This window comes from Poecilia latipinna, unplaced genomic scaffold (genome assembly GCF_001443285.1).
Source record: "Poecilia latipinna isolate Pla-1442-1.1 unplaced genomic scaffold, P_latipinna-1.0 Scaffold2235, whole genome shotgun sequence".
Lineage (NCBI taxonomy): Eukaryota > Metazoa > Chordata > Actinopteri > Cyprinodontiformes > Poeciliidae > Poecilia > Poecilia latipinna.
The window spans coordinates 82,582-102,514 of NW_015114851.1; the positions used below are offsets into that span (position 1 = coordinate 82,582).

Consider the following 19,933-nt stretch of genomic DNA (forward strand, 5'->3'; position numbering starts at 1 on the left):
TTAAACGTTTTTAGAACAATTTGTAGAACATTTTTAAAACAAAATGACAACAGCAGCAATTTTACAACAACAATGATGAAATGTCAATAATGGACAATGTTAACATCCATTATGTGTGTGTGGGCATGGGGGGGTACGAAAGAGCACGTTTCTTGAAACTAGCTAGCTAACCAAGCTAGCTAACATTACTGTCTCTATTCTATTATGCTGTGTGTATCACGCATGTGAGTGTGTGTATGTGTGTGATCCATCCATCCATCCATCCATCCAATCCGCCTATCGATCTCCTGCTCCATTTTTCCCTCATTGGTGAACAAGATCCCGAGATACTTGAACTCCTCCACTTGGGACAGGACATCCTCCCCGACCCAAAGAAGGCACTCTATACTTTTCTGGCTCGTTTATTTAAACATTTATTTCTATAGCTATGAATTTTTATTTTATTTATTGAGATGATAAAAGAAAGAACCTTGAACACATTGATCAACAGGTTTTGTATGTCATTCAACACACTCTCTCTCTTGGTTTTCTCATCCAGGGTTTCAGACACACACAGAGACACACACAAATAATACACATGTACAATAAAGTACAGGTGGTAATGTTAGCTAGTTGGTTAGATAGCTAGTGTTAGCTAACTTTGAAGAAGGCTAATATGTTGATTCGTGACAATAACGCTGTCACAGTACTCATGATTGACACACACAAACACATTTGTGAGATAAAAAATAAAGATAATACTTATATGTAAGAGTTCTTGCTGTGTAAAATAATATTATTCAGGGGTGACACTTAGGTCTCAGTGTGTTTGGTTCACAAAAAAATGGTTTCCTGACAGTCACAGTTGGTAAGAGAAAGATTCCCATTAAATTCCATAGGAAATGAATGCGGGTCATTTTGGACCCACACACGGAAGACTGGGGTCGTAATATAAAACATGCTATTTCTTAAAATGTATAAAAGGTAAATTAAAAATTTGAATTGCATGATATCAGTAACATGTTTCTTGAGGAACACCTGGAATATGAAGTGATGAAAACTTTTCATTACAAAGATATTGGAAAAAGATGACCTCACCGGGTCAAAAAGGACCCAGTTACACATCAGAGGGTTAAGGTGCATTTAATATTAATAACATAAATGTTATGCTATTGGTATTAAACATCACAACATTCAAGCTGATTTTATCATACAAAATAAATTATATTTAATTATATTTAACACAACAAATAATATGATCAATGTTGTGCATCTGCATTCACTTCAAAACCATTAACCTAAGAATATGAGGTACTGCTTCTGCAATTTGACTCCAGTAGTAATAATAATAATAATAATACTATTTTAACATAGTATTATATACACATCTCTTAATAAAACAGTTGATATGTAGAAGTTTGACCTCACTTTGTATTCAGCTAATCTTTTTCAGTCTTGATTTCATAACAGGCAGCTGTGGCTCAGGTGGTGGTGGACGTTTTCTGCGCTGAACTCAGACGTACTGGCTGTCTGTGGTGAATGCAGCGTGTAAAAGAAACACTGCTTAGGGCTGTGAAGGCACAAACAGACCATTTATTGTTTAGGCTTTCTGATTTTGGATAGAAAGCAGCTAAATAATAATTTTTTTTAGTTTATTATAATTATAAAATCAAAACAACAAAAAAACTAAAACATTTTGTGGCATTAGAGCAGATGCTGTGCAATATGTGAGTCCCTGGCAGCTGATGTTTGCAGACCCAGACACTGCCCTGATAGGCTGTTAACAGGTACCTAGGAGTTTCCTGAACTCGCGTTCGATGCATCTGAAGATCGGATGGTAGAAGCGCCTGGTTGACAGCATGAGGTCAGTGACCATCTCAGTGTGGTTGACGGTAGGAAGCAGGTGGAGCGACACATTTCCGGACAGGGAAGAGAGGAGCTTGTAGAACTTTGTGGAAGACTCAACCGGAACAACGATGTCACAATTCCCGTGAAGCAAAACGAACCGCGGAGCTCTGGAGAAAGGGAAATGTCAGGAAAGACGTTTTTGCTGCAGCAGTCAAAAACATTACACAAGAAACAAATGTCAGGATACTTCTTGAGTTTGCATCTCACCTGCTCAACTTGTCACCACTAAGGTGCTGTACTATATGCATGGGTGAGTAGCGTGGAAAGTTTTTCTCCCCATTCATGGCCCTTGACATACAAGAGACGTACTCGATTCCTCGCTTCTTCTCATGCTCATAATGGTCCATGATGCTGTAAACACCACTCATCCCAATTTAGGAAGCACAAAAAGACAAGTTACATATAAATAGGAAAATAATAAAGGTTAAAAGCAATAAATTACTAAAATGGACTTATAATTAACGCATAATGATGTCAATTACAGAAACAATATATAAAAACATGAAATAGTCAGATGTTTAATTTATTTTGGGTCCTTTTAAAACACATATTTTGCTTAAAAAGACATATGGATGTTCATACCAATAACTCCTCGTATTGACTGTAAAATCTGCTGCTGTTTCTTTGACTCTATCACCAGCTCCTCTCGTGTGTCAAGGAGAAATAGTGCGGTCATTGCACCCAAATGAGCACCTGCTGAATGGCCAACTAAAACAATGTTGTCCTAAAAAGACAAAAAACAGGGTTTATTAAAGCATATTTCACATCAAGACCCTTGAATTTAACGTAATATATCATGACAATCATAACTATAATAACTCTTAAAGAAAACATCAGTATTAGAAGTTGTCGATAAATAACAGATCAAATAGGACCCATGCTAATTGAGAGAAAATAATTACAAAAAAACGTGGACATGAATATAATTTTGTCATTATACTTTTATTGTTTTATTTAAATTATTTTTGTGGCATTTGTTCCAGCTGCAGCAAATATTAGAAAGAAGAATTGGGTGAACATTGTTTGAATTAGTTGTTGGTTTTCTCGGAGTTGCACAAAGACATTACAAACAGCAATCTGCAGCAGGACCACTTATTGTTACTGCAATCTTTCAATAAAACAAAGAAGAAGGGAACAAAAGGGACAAATCTGTTTGACACAATATTTTTGCTTACATTGAAGAAAAGTGCAGTTTCCTAACTTTTGGGTAAAATGTTCTCTATTTTGTTAGTCAATGAGATGTTTTTGCCAGTTTCCTGCAACTTTCTTGGAAATTTCTTTCAGTACTTTGTCAAGTTTAATGAATGCTGTGGTGTAAAATAAAATGGAAAGAAAACTAATTTGTGTTGGTTTTGTAATTTCAAACATCAAATACCCGTTTTTGACATCACTGATGTTTTTTTTTTTGTTTTTTTTTTACCATTCTCACTTAAAATGATAAATGAATTTGATCCTTAGCCAAGATAAGTGTATGTGACCTGAGCTTTATTTAATAAATAGATATGGAGTCAGGATATTCTCCGATTTATGCAATGATTATCAAGTCTGATCTACTTTCTTTAAAACTTAGAGAGCATCTTACCTTGTCAAAGCTGAACTTCTGTCCGTTCTCTTGAGCCCAAATCAAACAGTCTGCAATATCTTGAATCATCATTAGAACATTCCCCTGAAATGAGAAAGAATCAACAGTGCATTTTATAAACCAGTTCAGGTTTTTGAAAAGCTCTCTGACAAACCTTGGTTTATTGCTGCTTCCCCAAAGAGCCATTATTACTGGAGTATGTTGCAGTTGGAGCCTTTCATTTATATTTATTACACACAAAAAAAATGACCAGAAACTGACATCGTGCCTTTATTACCTTTGGATAAGTACAGTAATCTGGACAAACAACAGCTGTATCCAGTTCTTCAGTCATCTGCCTCGCCAGTAAACAGTAAATGGATCTGTGTCCAGTGCTCCACGCACCACCATAGATAAACACGACCAGAGGTGGAAGCTCATCTGTATTCTGTATCGGGGGGTAATACAAGTCCAGCTTGTTGCCGCGACGCCCATAAACAATGCCCTTCCAAAGGAAAGCAAGAAAACCAGAGGTTACTGATAAGATTTTGCAAAAACTTATCATATTTATTACGATTAAGTACAAAACTGACAAGTACATTTTTTATAATGTTCACACCTTTTTGCAGTGCTTAGAGTTCTCCTCGTTTCTATACCAGGACTTAATCTGAAAATGCAATTTCCAATACTGAAAGTATTTAAGAAGATCCAACGTAGCAAAGGTCAAACGGTATATCCGCCTGATTGAATGATAAAACATTTTAAAAAGACAATTAAAACCTCTTCTAAATAACCAAATATGTTGTACCAAAGGACATTATGTGGTTGTTAAGCCCTAAACAAAAAGAATTGCACAAATTACCTTGGATTCAGAGCTTCTATGTACTTTTTGTACCCAGGCTTGTCTGGCCAGCCACAGAACCACTGGGCCACAAAACAGACAAAGTACGGGAGGCCCACAAACAGAAAACCCACGATAACAGGCAAACACCAACACCTTTCAAAGAATTGAAAATATATAAACATATTTCAATTATTTAACAAAAGTAATTTTTGATGTTTAACATTCTGTATTTAGAAAGACTTACATATTGTGAATTAGTCTACTCCTTCTGCAGACAAAAAAAAAAGACAAAACATTCAATTCAGGAGTTGAAACATTTTACTGCAGCTGAAATAAGCAAAATAAAACTTTACAAACGGCTTCAATTGCAATTTCAGGCTCAACTTATGTGAAGTAAATTATGTATATTTTATAAAGAGCCCTTCATTTTTTTCTTCTTGCTCTTCATTTTTGTTTATTTTACTTTAAAAATTAAAGTCACTTCACCCACTTTGCCTGCAGGTAGTGGTAGCAAAGTGCATTGCTGCAATGCACTGAGGTAGCCAGTGCATTGCAGCCTTGCTTCCGTCAAACTGCTGCAGGGCAGCTGTAGCTACAACGTAGCTTGCCACGATTAGTGTGAATGTGCATGTGAATGTAGTGACAAGCCCTTTGGGGTCCTCGGCTCTTGATAAAGCTCTACTTGAGTACTACTATACAAGCTCTTGCAGGATTTCTCAGATCTACAAAGAATTGTTCAAAGGTTAGAAAATATCCTGTGAGCAGCAGCTGGGTAGATGAAAACAGCCTTAATGTTGTTTGGAGAATGAGCAGAGTGCTCCAGAGGACAGAAAGACAGCAGCTCAAAAAAACAAAACAAAAAAAAAACTTTTTTGAATATTATATCAAAATGCAAAACATGTTTACCACATTGGGTGCCTCTTGTCAGCTAAGAACAGAAAATTGAGGCTACAAAACAGGACAATGAGAGATGTAATTTACTTATTTACGTCTGTTAATTGATCACTGGTAAGGAGACTGCAATAATGAACCTAAAATGTTTGAGAAAACCTCAACTTTGATGAAAACTGCCCTAGTATGCCCTCTAGCGGTATTTTACATTATCACTCATCTAGGCAAACAAAAATTGCTCAAAACATCTCTTGAGTTAAATCATTCAGCTTTATTTTCAACAGCAGATTTAAAAACAAACAGTGGACCAAAGTGCTGTAGTATTAGTCCAAGTAATAAGAATGGCGTCTGAAAATATGCAACAATCAAAATGATATATAAAAACCAAGTGAATACAAAATCACAGAAAGAAATCTAGCAGTAAAATCAACAACCAACTGTGGCTACGGGGTCTGACTGATGCTAAAATAAACTGAGTTATAACAGTTTAATCTGGAAGTTAAATAATGTGATTATAACTGTTTTATCAATAAAGATACAGTAAGTTAGCAGAAAAACTTTTCTTTCTGGAGGCAAAATGGGAGATTTGCTCTGGATCAATGTAACAGATAGTATGTAACACAGGATGGGTTTTCAGGACTAGGGGCATTTAAAGATGGTTATAATTTGCAGAAGAGTTGAAATAAAAGTTATATTTATAAAATCTATGATGCAAGAGAATGAACAGTGTAATCAAAACTGATTGAGCCTTGCAGAACTCTAATTTCAACAGGGAACAACCAGTGATAGATAACACTCTAAATCCCAAACAGATCCTTGAGGCAACATAGAATGACAATGAAATGTACTATTAGAAGTATTAAGTATTGCTTAATACTAGAATGAAATGTTACATTTATAATATAAGGAGAGCAAAAATAGTCAGACCCCAAAACTGAGACCTGCTGAGAAAGATTAATTTCTGATTTCAACAGAGATGAATCTATTGTTTTGAAAGGGCGTCTTTCACAGACGAACCGAAACACTGAATCCCAGCCTGATATCCAGTGAATCGACAGATGGTATTAAAAGTTGCAGTTAGATCTAACAAAATAACAGTAGCACATTTACAACTTTGTTGTTTTGTTTGGCCCAGCAGGAGTTTGAAAAAGAAAAGCCACCAAGTTTCTGTAAAAGTAACTTAATCTCGTCACCTGCTTTTTACAAAGCAGGTCTCTGTTTAGGCTCACCTGACAAACAGAACAGTTGGGTCTCCCGCTCAGTGTTTGCAAGCCTCAGCTGACTCACGTCTGACAAATAGTAACACCCGAGGAGCTGACTAAATATAACTCATTGCTATCAGAGTCTGTTCCTACTATTTGAACAAAAATAGAAGGTAACTTCTTAAATAGCTGTCAAAGGATGCGTCAACAGTCAAAGTCCGTTGTTGGGGCTTCCCCGCTGATCTGGATAATCCATATTTAACTTCCGGTTTGGAAGCGGACGAGGTCAGAAATTAATTTACATTCATTTGCATCGGTTCAGTGTTTCAAAGTTTGCACACAGGTAAAACAGTTCGGATTTCTCAAACTGCTATCTCTACTCAGCTCAATAATGTGGAAACACTTCAGGTTTCCCTGAATGAATTAAATGTTGATTTAGTGATTCTGGGCGAAAAGGCGGATTACTATCTTGAACTTATTCACATCTCTGTATTGGCGCACCGGAAATCATTGTTGGAGTGAATGAGATGGTGAATAAATAAGTTCAAAATCAATCAATAATAATAAAATGAATAAATATTATAAATACCCATACCATCAAATAAATAAATGTGCCCAGGAAAAAACAAAATAAATATTGAAAATATATTTTTTAATATTTTCTTTCATTTCGTTGGAATATTTAGTCTGATGTAATATGTAATATATTTTATGTATTTAATTAATTTAGCAGCTTTAGTTGTATAGTATTTAGCCTTTTAGAAAATAAGATTTATTTTTAAGTTATTTAAAAAAGATTCAATATTAATTTTCAAATATAGATCCACCCACAATTTTGGCATTTTGACTAAGTATTTGATTTCCATAGCTGTACGCTGCTGACTCTAACCCTAATAAATCTTCATCAAAAATATAAAATTCAACATTTAAGGCATTTAAAATAAAATATATTACAAACAATAAAATATATATTCTTTATTAAATCTAACTTTTCTAGTGTGTCATTCAAAATTACATCCGAGTGAAAAAAAACCCCAAAACATTTACTATTCTTCTTTTTTCAGTTCAGCATTAATTTTCCATCCAGGTGAACTCTGACCATGTGTTATTCCTCACTACATCTGATTCATTCTTGCAGTGTTTGCAATGTCTTTACAGTGAAGATGAGAATGCTGATTGCCACCCCACCTGTTGTACCAGTGAAACGTCTATGTGAGGGTCTGGCCAGTGGCCACTTTACACTGTTGACCTGACAAAGATCCAAATCTGTTCAAAATGCGCCAGCTACTGAAATATTATTCCCACTGCAAATATCAAGTATTTAGGCTTTTCTCTACTCAATTTAAAGTCATTGGACATGCAGTCATTTATTAGTTTGCATAGCTACATCTTTTTATTTGGATTTCTGTAGTATTAGTGCTTATCATGTTAATAAAATACATACAGTGGAGGTTGATAGCACTCTCTATTCTGTTTAATCTCTTTTAGTGCAGCCAGTCTCCATAAATGGGCAGCAGTGGCTCAGGTAGGGTTGTATTGTTATCTTGTTTCCTGGTTCATGGTTCAGTCCACACCCTCATAACTAAACTCTGAGTCAAACTGACAGTCTGCTGGAACTGGAGTGTGAATGAGAAACACTGCTCAGGGCTGAAATGTATTATTTATTTTTACCATTACCCTCCCACCAAGACTGGATAAATTAGGATTATTTGACGTACAAGTAATCCTAATTTACTAACCTTCATACAGCTCTGGAAAAAATTAATAGACTTAAAACAATCAGTTTCTCTGACTTTACTACTGGCAGGTTTATGTTTGAGTAAAATGAACACTGTTCTTTTATTCTATGAACTACTGACAACATATGTTTAAAATAAAACATTATATTCACCATCAATACTGATTAATGGTGAATATAATTTAGAATTTAAGTACTAAATTCCAGGCAAAAAATTAGTATTTATATGTGGAAAATGAGAAATGGTCAAAATAACAAAAAAGATGCAGCACTTTCAGTCCTCAAGCAAGTTCATATTCATTTAGAAACAAGAATACTAACGCTTTATTTCAGGAAGAGTTCAGAAATCAATATGTGGAGGATAACTATGAGGTTTTCAATGAGGTTCAGTGCAGTGGTCTCTTAATTTTTTTCCCAAAGTTGTATATAAAAAGCACTCAGTCCAAGAATTACAAATAAAACAAATATGCTATAATAATCATTTGTTTACAAGCTAAGACTCTAAATAAATTGTTAAGAGGGACCCAGAAGTTTCCTGAACTCCTGTTGGATACATCTGAAGATGGGCCGGTAGTAGGGTCTGCTTGGCAGCATGAGGTCGATGACCATCTCATTGTGGTGGACTCCACCAAGCAGATGGAGCGACACCTTTACGGACAGAGAGGTGAGGAGCTCGTAGAACTTCACAGAAGAATCAGCTAGAACAACAATGTCACAATCTCCATGAAGCAAAACGAACTGAGGCACTCTGGAAGCCAAGAAAAATGAACACCGTCAGTGACGATGTATGGCAGATTATTAAAATAAATACATAAATTAGGAAACAGATTTCAGGATATTGCTCTAGTTTGTCTCTCACCTGCTCAGCTGTTCTTTGCTGAGCTTCTTCACTATGTGAACTGGTGAGTAGTACGGAAAGTTTTCCTCTCCATTCATGGCTCTTGTCATCGATGAAAGGTACTCAATTCCTCGCTTCTGCTCATGCTCATAATATTCCACAATGTTGTAGATCCCACTCAGACCCGTCAAGGGAACCTATAAAAAAAATTATTAATAAATTAAATAAATAAAATTATATATATATATATATATATATATATATATATATATATATAAATAAATAAAATTAAATAAATTAATTAATTAATTAATAAAAATTATTATAAATTATTAAGGACAATCTAAAATAAGCTGTAATGACTAATAAATAAAAGCCTGTTTAAGGAAATGATTCATTTCTTCAACTTTTTTAGCATGGCCTTGTTTTCATACAGTGTGCAGATAAATGTAATACGTACCAATAACTCCTCGTATAGATGAAGCAGTTTCCCGCTGTTTCTTTGAGTCTATGAACAACTCGTCTCTTGCATCAGTAAGAAAGAGCGTGGCAGGAGTGGCCAGATGAGCTCCTGATGAATGACCAATTACAATAATGTTGTCCTATGAAATAAACACGGAGAAGAAGTTTTCGTCAATGGTTTTTTTTGGGAGAGTGGGGGAAACCAAACAAATTATTAATCGTCCAAAATGTTGACAGTAAATGTTGCAGATTAGGAGGGATATTAATGCACCTCTGTCTGCTTTTTTTTTTTTTTTTTTACTTCTCTGCTCATTTCCAGTGAGCTGAACAGTCAGTTTCCACTGTAAAGCGGCCCAAACATCACATTTTATGTTCATTATAATTGTTGTCACATAAGCATGATGTAATGTTAGGTATCTGCTTACTCAGTGAGAGTCCAACTGGCATTCGAAACGCTCCATTGAATAGACCAGATCACAGCAAACCAAACCGCACTGAACGTTGCCCTGCTGCTCATTTTGAGGCAGAATTGCCTTTTTAAATCAAAATGAGGCAATTTTGAGTTTTATCATCTAGTAAATTGAATTTAATATTCGATATTGGATGAGCTTTCTTGGCAAAATATCCCCCTAAATAAAGGACTTTAATTGCAAGTAAATCAATTGCTAAATTAAGATTAAAATATTTGAAATTAAATTGAAATCTGAATCAAAATTTTCAGGGCAAAGTTTTCAGCAAGACCATAATCCCAATGATTTTTATTTTTCAAGTTTACTTCCCTTAGGATTCCTAAAATGATGCAGCCAAAACACCTTGAATCTAAATGAAGAACAATGGAAAGAACTGAAGATAAGGTTCCACCTTAAGGCACCCATAGCATTCAGGACTTAAAGACAGTTTGTGAGGACAAAAAAAAAGAAAATCAAACCTAAGAAGAGCAAGGGACTAGATTCGCCGTACAGAGATAAACTCAAAATATAAACTGATTAATGTGTCTTCGTGTGAAACTTTCCTTAAAAAATATAAAGCCAAAGTAAAAATATGACAGGCAGAAACGTTTCTTTCTTTGAAACTCACTCATGAAGCAATCCATTTAGTAAAGAGTTAGAGATTTAGTAAATCCTTAAAAGTATAGAAAGAAAGGCTTACCTCATCAAAGCTGAATTTCTGTCCATTCTCTTGCACCCAAATCAAACAGTCTGCAATATCCTGCACCATCGCTAAAACATTCCCGACAAGAACAACAATACGTTTAAAAAAAATCACCTAAATATTCCTATTAACATGCCTTTTTGCTTTCCCTATAGAATGAAGATTGAATTATGAATAACATTACTCACACCACTGCTAAAGAACAACCTGAAAATAAAATATGTATTTTTGGTGTCCCTTAGATTCCACTCCTTGTATCAGTTCTCTTAACACTGAGACATTCATTTTTTTCTCCTTTACCTTCTTGCCACCATATTTGGTGGCAAAATTAACCTGGCTTCTCATCCAGCTTCATTTTTCAGTATTTAACTTGCTTAATTTTTTTTTAATTATTGCTCTGCTTGCATATATGGGTAAGTTCAGGCAAACAGGCAATTTTCTTGTAATCAATTTCTTACGTAAGAAGATCATCACACTCCTGCTTATATAGGATATTTTCTGGTCTTTCTCATTTTGTATTCATATGCAAATTTAGAAAACAGTGTGATCCTTACCTCTGGGTAAGTACAGTAATCTGGACAGATGACAGTAGTATTTAGCTCTTCAGTCATCTGCCTAGCCAGTAAACAGTAAAGGGATCTTTCTCCAGAGCTCCATGCGCCACCATAGATGAAAACCACCACAGGTGCAAGTGTGGCTTCAGACTTGTTTCTTTTAGGTGGATAGTACAAGTCTAGCTTTTTCCCTTTGCGCCCATAAACAATACCCTTTAAGGAAGACAACAATTAATACATTTTTTAAATTTATTTAGGGCAAAATAAGATTATCAAGTATTTTACTTAACACACCTTTTGGTAATACTTGCTATTTTCCTCATTTTTATACCATGACTTCATCTGAAAGTGCAAAATCCCATATTTAAAGTATTTCAGAAGATCCAACGTAACAATTGTCAGACGGTATATCCGCCTAAAAGATTTAAAAACACAATTAATACTATTTTTAATAAACTACAATTGGCAAAAAAAAAAAAATCCACAATATTATGAAAGTTACCTTGGATTTAGAGCTTCTATATACTTCTTATACCCAGGCTTGTCTGGCCAGCCATAATACCACTGAGCAGCAACACAGACAGAATATGGGAGACCCACTAACAGCAAACCAGCAGTCATAAGCATACACCAAAACCTGAAGAAAAAAAAATATATAAATAATTTTATAGTTTCATTTTTGTTAGTGGTTCTTGATTTTGAATATTCTGTTTTCAGAAAGTCTTACATGTTAAGAATCCCTCTACTCCCTAGAGACAGAAAATATGAGAAAACTTAAGAATGAAATTTGACATTAGAAAACAAAGATGGCTCTTTCAAAGAGGAGAGTGTGCTTGCTTTTAAACTGTTTACTAAGGTATTTGATTTTCATGGCTTTAATCAAAGAACAACTTCAATAGACCTAATAATAAATGTGTAAATTGCAAAATGTCTGAACATAAGTTGGTGTACTAACAATTAAGATGAACTTGGAAGACCAAGGGGACTGATACCATATTTCTAGACACACTAATTGTCTATAACAATTATAAGTACTGGTTACTATACAACCACTTAATTATTGGCAGGTGACTTTGATTCACAAACCAAATGTTTTTAACATAAAGGAAACCAGTACAGCTTCAAGTACTATGCCTTCTAGTGGTTCTTTACGCAATTACACACGAAGACAAAGAGGCCATCAAATTCCAACAGTAAAACACACAAGTCATCAAGTCTGGGCAAAAGAAATAAACTATTTTCTCTGCTTTACCGGATTGTGACAAAGCTAATGTAAATAAGAAACCACTCCGTGTTCATGCTTACCAGAAACACAGAAGACGGACTAGGATGTTGCAGCTATATTATCTTCCGGTTAGCCCGAAAATAATGAAAAGCACAACTGTAGAAGCTACGGGTATTAAAAAATAAATACGATGCTAGACAAAGGCATGCTTTATGTACAACCAGATAGCATGGTAACTCATGTAAAAAGGGACGCGACAACATTCAAAGCACGCTTAAACTTTCTACCGATATGCGAACAAAGACTCGCGAGATTTGTCAAGAGTTCTCCTTCTGCTAACTTCCGCTTCAGGTTTCAAGGTCGAAGGATTTTTGTAACAAGTAAATTGAAATTATTTAACATCTGCTTTGTGTCTTGAGGGATTACATAGATGAAAGTGAAATTTTTAAAAATATTTAACCCTCAGATTCAGCTATCTGCAAAAATGTAAGATTTGAAGGAAATGTTGTGTAATTGAGATATAAAGGGAGAGTACTTATCTTGAGATTGTTTGTATTTGTACTGGCGCTCCGGAAACAGTTTTTGTGAATAAAAAAGAAATCAGGCAATCAAGTTGAAATGCATTTCACTACATGTTAAAATACCTTGAACGAATTTTAATACAAGCTATTGTCTGTTTAAAAACTGGCTGGCTCTTAATAATAATACCTCACTTCTCATTAAAGTTTACATATACAAATAAAAGGCGAAATAAATAAATAAATAATAATAAAAAGAACATACACATTCACACACAGGGAATAAAAAAACGTAAAGCCAAGTAAAAGAACAGACTTTTATTCCAAAAACTTAAATTTTGTTTTTGTTAATTTTTTTGTTGGGCTTATGGAGAGCCATAGTTTGGAGCTCACAAAAATCAACAATATATTTTACTTTAAAACAAATGGCCTTAATGCAAAAAACAAAGAAAGAAACAACCCTTCTACCCCTTAAAAATAGCCTTCACACCTTGTAAAAAAATCCCATATAATGGCAGATAGAGGTATTGTGAGTAATAGAATGACTTGTATTCCTGTGCTCAGGAAATCAGCAGCACATACAGCAAATATTCAGCAGGGGGAGGAAGATCTCTATCATCTGTAATTAAATGTATTTTCCATAAGACATGTCGTCTTTTGATCTCTATAGTTAAGGTAGGTAACCTCTTACATTTGTGAAATATTGGGAAAAACTCAACTTTGAACCCAAATGACTCAAATTGAATGATTAATTTAAACAAAAAAATTACAAAGTAATCAACACTTTGCCAACGTGAATCAAAAGATACAGACATGAGATGCACCAAGCCATAGGTGTACAGCTCCAGTCCTCAAGGCCAGCGTCCTGCCAGTTTTAGATGGGCTTCATCTGCTCTGACACAGCTGATTCAAACAGACCAACTATGTCCTCACCATAAAGTTTTAAAGAGGCCTTGTGATAAACCATTATTTGATTAAGGTGTTCTGAAATAGGGAAAGAACTAAAACATGTAGAATGCAGGCTCTGGAGGATTGACCGCTGCTAAGCTATTGGGAATGCTAATAACAATAGTATTTGAAACAGTAATAAACATTTTAACAGGGATTAATAGTCTTAGGGCTTTATAAATCAGCACACACCAGTGAAAAAAAAAGCACAAAGGGTTTAAGATGTGCTGTCTCTAAGTGGCCTCATTGAGGTAAAGCTGTAAAAATAACTGCAGGACTATTTCCAATTATTACACCTCTTAGTTTCACCAAGGCCCGCCGATCACATCCAAACCTCAGTAAATACGTGAGAAGGACAAAGGTTTCTCTGGATTCAGCACTGCACATTCATGGAAAGCAGAGAAGTGGATGAGTGCTGCTGACCACACCGAGGGTTTATTATTGTGTTTGGCAACAAGGAGCGGAGGATCCAGCCATGAGTGGGTGTGAGGTTGTTCCTCCATCTGCCACGATGTGGGGAGTCCCAGGTGTTTTTCTTTTTATTTTTTTTTTTCAAATAAAACCACAGTGGAAATGGACTAATTCTGTGAAAGGCAGCCATTCAGTGACTAATATGAGCAGAGTCAGCCCCAACTGGAACAATTATGGTGGTAAGAAGTCATAGCTTTTACTTGTTTCCTGTTAAACACTGGAATCCTTCCAGGCAATAAATTTATACATAGCGGTATTAAGATAACACAGTTAAACATGCACCTCAATTTATTCCACGAGGACATGAAGCGTGTGTAAACCCAAGCAGTTCTTCACGATCTTGTATTTTGCAGTCAGCTGCAAAATAGCTTGAGCATAAAGCAGCAAAACTCCACTAATGCCAACCTACATTTATGCATTAGTTGCAAAAGAAAGCTGAAAAGCACTGACAAAATGTCACAGCTGGCTTTTTTTTTTTTTTTTTTTTTTTGGCTCCCTGAGCACTTCAGCCCAGTAATATCTTTAGTGCTGCAGAAAACAAAACTGAATCATTGCTCTGTATGTTTATCAGCTAGAAAACGTGCCCTCAGGTCATCACAGCAGCATGGTGAGAAATCAGTTATGAAAAATCTCTTGCTGTATTTCTAATATTATGAAGAAAAGGCTTAAGTAGCTAAATGGAAAATCTGGAGAATGTGACGGTTTAATTGTGAGAATAAGATAGTCGTTGGTTGGTTGGTTTCTACAGTTTTCCAGGCGGAGAAAGGAAATTGATCAAATCCCTATGTTCATAAACAGTGTTGACGTTCGTTGGCTGTAAATCTCACTGCTCCATCATACACTTTACAACTTTTCCTAAGCAGCTCAGAGTGGACTTATTTAATCACGTCTATTACATGACGTTTACTTCCATGTTATTTTCAACATCGATAGGTTACCTTGAATAAAAAGTTACCTGTTGAAGTCAAGCCTCTCTACTGCGTTAAAAGTGCAAGGATTTCTAAGAGCTGTACAAATGAACGTCATTTGCATATAAAATTATATTTTAGAAACTTTACAGATGTACAATATAAATATTATAGAACCAAGAATGGGCTTTGAGGAAACCCACAGCTGATATTCAGTGTTCTCCTTTTCTAACACCTTTATTTTTCTTTAGCAATGAACTTCTCTTATGTGCTGGGAGTGAATGTTTGTTCCTATCTTCTTCCTGCTAGGTGAGACTGGCAGGTCCGGCCTCCAGCTCGTTCCAGGCATGAGCAGTCATTCAGAGGAGCTGGCTCCCTGGGGCACCTCTGCATAGCCGCCTTCAGATGTCTGTTGCCTGCGGTACACTTACTTTGTATTCACCTCACTGCTCCAGTTTGAGTTTCTTCAAAGACCTTCATCCTTCAGTTCAATCTTCTCCAGCAATCTAGATTCCCAGATCAACACAGGGTAATTCTGACAAAACCATGATTATTAATGTCAAATGTCTTTTTTTCTAATCAACAAATATCCCCAGTGTAAATTCTGTATTGTCCAGTGTTGAAGAAACATCTCTGGCCAGTTTCATTCGTGTCATTGAGATGGAGCTGTGACTCGTAAAACCAAACTAATTACTTCTTAAGGAATCAAATGTATTAAGAAAAAGTATTTTACAATTTAAAAAAAAAAATGATTAAGCAAAGAAATTAACCAACAATTGGTTAATAGGTATCTGCTACCATGTTTATAAGCTGTTTCCAGTATACATGGAAATGCGATTGGTAGTATGTCAATGAGTTAAATTTCCTCAATTTTGTTTTACCCCAGCATCAATAGAAATGAGTCGTCATCAATATTCCCTGAAAATATTGATATTGATACTGCCCTCATCACTGAAATGCAAAAGTTGCACAATAATCACTTCTCTTATTTCAACCTAAAAAAAATCATACTGCTTCTAAAGTCATTGAACGCTCTAATTGGCATTTGTGTGTTTTAAACCAGATGGATCAAAGAGCAGACACAGTTTTCCCAGAAAAGGTCCACTCAAACGGATATGCAGTAATTTCTTCATAAAACCAGAGCTGTTATAGAAATCCAGATTGCACTTTATCTAAAAGAGTTTTTGTTTTGCTTTTGATAATAAAGTTTTTGGGGGAGTGTAGCTCTGGTTTGGATTACTGAGTATGCTGACAGCCTGGTGCTTGCTGCTTACTGGAGAATCTGCTACTACTGATAATTACTTCAGCAACTGAGATCCATTTTTCTTCCCCTTCAATTTGCAAGATAAGCAATGGTCGATTATCCTACTGGAGTTGTGTTCGCTTAGTGGTTTTTAGCTGCTGGTGTAGATTGTTTGACAAAAAATAAATAAATAAATAAATAAATAAATAAATAAATGTAAATGTTATAATAATTCTTCTCTGTGTGTCACATTATGAAATTTATGACACACAGTATCAGTATCCTGGTGACCCAGCTGTGATAAATATAACTCTTTACGTACATTAATGTATTTTAGTGTAACCATGCAGGTCAGAACTGGGGCAGAAATTACATCTATCTGAATGATCCCAGAACTGTATCTGTTTCAAATAGCATGTTAGTTTTGAGCAGTCACTCAATATATGGTGAACTACAAGTGAACTTGACTCTTTATATAGCAGTTTTAAATCAATTGGTGGTCTGTTAGGTCTCTAACCCGCTTTTTACAGACACTTCATCACATGCTTACTTCTTCCTGGGTATATTAACATATATATGTTCACCCATTGAACTCACATTGGAGTGAAACGCTTTTCTTTCCTCTTGGACATTTTGTTCCTCTCTGATGGCTGAGATTGGTGTTCCAAACATAACATTATTCCTTCATGGCAAATGTGTGAGTGGCTCCCTTTTGCTTGCCATTTCTCACCTCGAAGTTTTTAGTTTTGAATAATTATGTCTCACCTTCATGAACGTCCCTTAAAACATTTTGTTGATTCATTCGACACACTTTCTATTCAGTTGAAAATTCTGCAACTTACTGCAACCTTTTAGTGTTTATCTTTGCAATTTGAGCATATGTTTCCTGCATTGATTAGGCCTGTTTACTTCCCCTCTGCTTACCCCCTCGGTGACCCAGTCCCCCTGAACTCCTTAGTGATGCTCGGCCCTGAGCCAGGATCCAAACTTGCTGCTTCTGTGTTACTTTCCCCCCACTTTCTCCCCTATCTGGTGTCCAGCGTAGCTCTGGACTCGCAGAGGAATTCTGCTCTCGAGACCTCTGGACACAGAGCCATCTTTTCCCTTGGATCCCACAAAAACACACAAGGCAGAGGAAGAACACACCAGTGACAAAGACGGAAACCGTGGAAACTGGCACCAACAACACACCCTCAGTTCAGAATATGTTGGTGTCCGGAATCACACTTCGAGTCCCACCGACGCCAGAAGAGCAGCGAAGGCAGAGGTGTTGGCGTTCAGACTGCTGTGGTTTTTCATTTGGCCCTCTGATTGATTGGAGGGAACAGAGTGGCCATTCTTGTTAAATGCATCTGATGAATGCTAACAAGGCTGTGAAGATGCTCTGGGTTTATTTCTTAAAGAAAAATGTGGGAAAAGTTTGGCAAAAGTAAGGTAGTTGATGTGGGCATTACATAGCTCTGAACGTGCATGTCTGCAAGTGTTTGTGTGCGTGTGGTTGCGGGTTGAGGGGTTCAGATGGACGGCCTTGTAAATCTTAATTTAGTCGCAGCTCGGTGTGGAGAGGAAGGAGTCCAGTTTCAGTGCTTCATATTTCCTTTAGGTGCTAAATGAACTAACAGGAGCTAAGAGCTGCCTGCTAACATGCAGATGGGAGAATTTTCAGACTCTAAAAAGGTAGAAGTCTAAAGCTGTGGGAATAAAAATGCATGCAAAGTGGAGAATGCGATGCGATACTTGCGTGAAAGCATAAACAGACATGCACTTTTATTTTTTCTTGTTATTTTGTGGAAAGAAAGCAAACAGACTCAACTTCTGTGGAAAGCTTGTAAGTTAGCAGTATGTAATGGGATCTTGTGAATTCTCCCAGCCAAAACACACAAACTGCTTCAAATCAAAAGCAAACCTAAGTAGGCCAAAACTGACAGTTCACAAGTCTGTGCTACATTTCTAACATTACGGTTGTTCTATGCTCAAACTACAACTTATCTTGCTGTTGGATTTCACTCAGAAAAAAAGGGTCAGATCTGTTGTACCTGTGTGAAATTTCTCAGTATTCATAAACCAATCCTTCTAAAACCAGACTAACATTTGAGAAGTAGTGAGGATAAAGTTTACTGCAGATTCACTGATACCTCTTGAACTTCTAAAAAATTTCTCACAACCACAATGTCAGTGTATTTTATTTTATGTAGAAGATCAACACAAGCCATTGCAATATTGGGAGGTGAAGTGATATGAATTTGTTTATAACTCCCTTTCAACGATATCCCAAGAGAAAATCCAGAGCAAGCAATTACCTCTGAAAGTGAGGTAGTTTTTCATATTAGTACAAATGTAAAAAAATAAATAAAAAACCTGTTACTACCTTTCCACTTCACAAATATTCGCTATTTGGTATTGGTTTATCATATAAATCCCAGTAAGATGCATTTGTTTGTAGTTATGAGGTGACAAAATGTGAAGAGGTAATGGGTTTTAAATGTGCCTGCCATGCACTGTATTTGTGTCCCATGAATATGCAGTGTTAAATAAAAACTTCCAGCTGGCTCAATAGTATGCATCTGTTTAGCTGAGAACTGAATACTAATTTGCCCTATTTGAACACAAGTACGACACTGTCTGGCTGAGCCCTGTGAAATGTTGCCGAAAGTGACCTGAACGCCGACCTTGGGAGCTGAGAAATAACTGCATAACTCCCCGCAGTGCCCAGCGAGACCACTTGAAAGTGTCCTTCAAACGAATACAGTGTTGTACGAAAATAAAATGACGTCTTCAGCCTGATTAAGAAGCACAACTTGCCTGTGAAACTAACACCAGGGGTCAAACAGTGCATTTGCTCTCCAGAGGTCAGCTTACGGACAAGCTGGGGTTTCTCCTTCTGGCATGCTCAGTGATGCACATCTTCAACAATCTATTTTTAAAAAACGATTCCCAAGCTTGGCTATTTTGCAAAGGTTTCAGCCTTAGAAATAAATTTAGAAATGTAAATTCATTTAATTAATATAATTAGTCATGTATTTAGACATTTTGACTATATCCATCCATCCATTTTCTTACACCCTTGTCCCCAGTGGGTTTAGGAGGGGTGTTGGTGCCTATCTCCAGCGAGACATTTCGGGCGAGAGGCGGGGTGCACCCTGGACAGGTTGCCAGTCCATCGCAGACTTTGACTATAGTATTTCTTAAAATGTCACTTCTTATTTTACCTGCTGCTCTCCTGCAGTCCTGTGGGTGAAACAATTCCCTGGTAACCTGAACGGTTCGCTCTTTCACTATTGATTCCAGTCAAACAAGCTCTGGAGCTGCGGAAAAAGAAATCATGGGAAACCAGTACTGCCTGGTAAACCACTACTTCCTGTTTGAACGTCCCTTCCTGGTTGTGTCGCTAGTCACCAAGAAATCATGGGAAACCAGTACTGCCTGGTAAACCACTACTTCCTGTTTGAACGTCCCTTCCTGGTTGTGTCGCTAGTCACCAAGAAATCATG

General features: G+C 36.3%; 2 protein-coding genes across 8 annotated transcripts; both read right to left on the reverse strand.

The window, feature by feature from the left end:
• Positions 1-1,108: 1,108 nt before the first annotated feature.
• Positions 1,109-6,898, reverse strand: LOC106936885 (isoprenylcysteine alpha-carbonyl methylesterase ICME-like). 3 transcript variants are annotated; one of them, XM_015018127.1, is made up of 10 exons: positions 6,413-6,898; positions 4,537-4,560; positions 4,311-4,445; positions 4,068-4,188; positions 3,747-3,953; positions 3,470-3,553; positions 2,470-2,611; positions 2,095-2,257; positions 1,771-1,994; positions 1,109-1,549 (listed from the first exon to the last, which is right to left on the reverse strand). In XM_015018127.1, coding segments are annotated over exons 2-10 (1,167 nt in total). In that variant the 5' UTR covers positions 4,539-4,560; positions 6,413-6,898; the 3' UTR covers positions 1,109-1,460. The 3 variants fall into 3 exon arrangements, with proteins under 3 accessions (XP_014873613.1, XP_014873614.1, XP_014873615.1); XM_015018128.1 differs by having other exon boundaries at positions 4,537-4,563; XM_015018129.1 differs by having other exon boundaries at positions 1,109-1,509; positions 6,413-6,896.
• Positions 6,899-8,163: 1,265 nt separating this feature from the next.
• LOC106936886 (probable isoprenylcysteine alpha-carbonyl methylesterase ICME) lies at positions 8,164-12,674 on the reverse strand. Of its 5 annotated transcripts, none has more exons than XM_015018131.1 (8): positions 12,435-12,674; positions 11,857-11,878; positions 11,632-11,766; positions 11,424-11,471; positions 11,130-11,342; positions 9,422-9,563; positions 8,983-9,145; positions 8,164-8,871 (listed from the first exon to the last, which is right to left on the reverse strand). In XM_015018131.1, the coding sequence occupies exons 4-8, from the start codon at positions 11,469-11,471 to the stop codon at positions 8,637-8,639; spliced, it is 801 nt and encodes a 266-aa protein (XP_014873617.1). In that variant the 5' UTR covers positions 11,632-11,766; positions 11,857-11,878; positions 12,435-12,674; the 3' UTR covers positions 8,164-8,636. The 5 variants fall into 5 exon arrangements, with proteins under 5 accessions (XP_014873617.1, XP_014873616.1, XP_014873620.1 ...); XM_015018130.1 differs by having other exon boundaries at positions 11,424-11,544; XM_015018134.1 differs by lacking the exons at positions 11,632-11,766; positions 11,857-11,878; positions 12,435-12,674 and having other exon boundaries at positions 11,130-11,320; positions 11,424-11,514.
• Between the last annotated feature and the right edge of the window lie 7,259 nt (positions 12,675-19,933).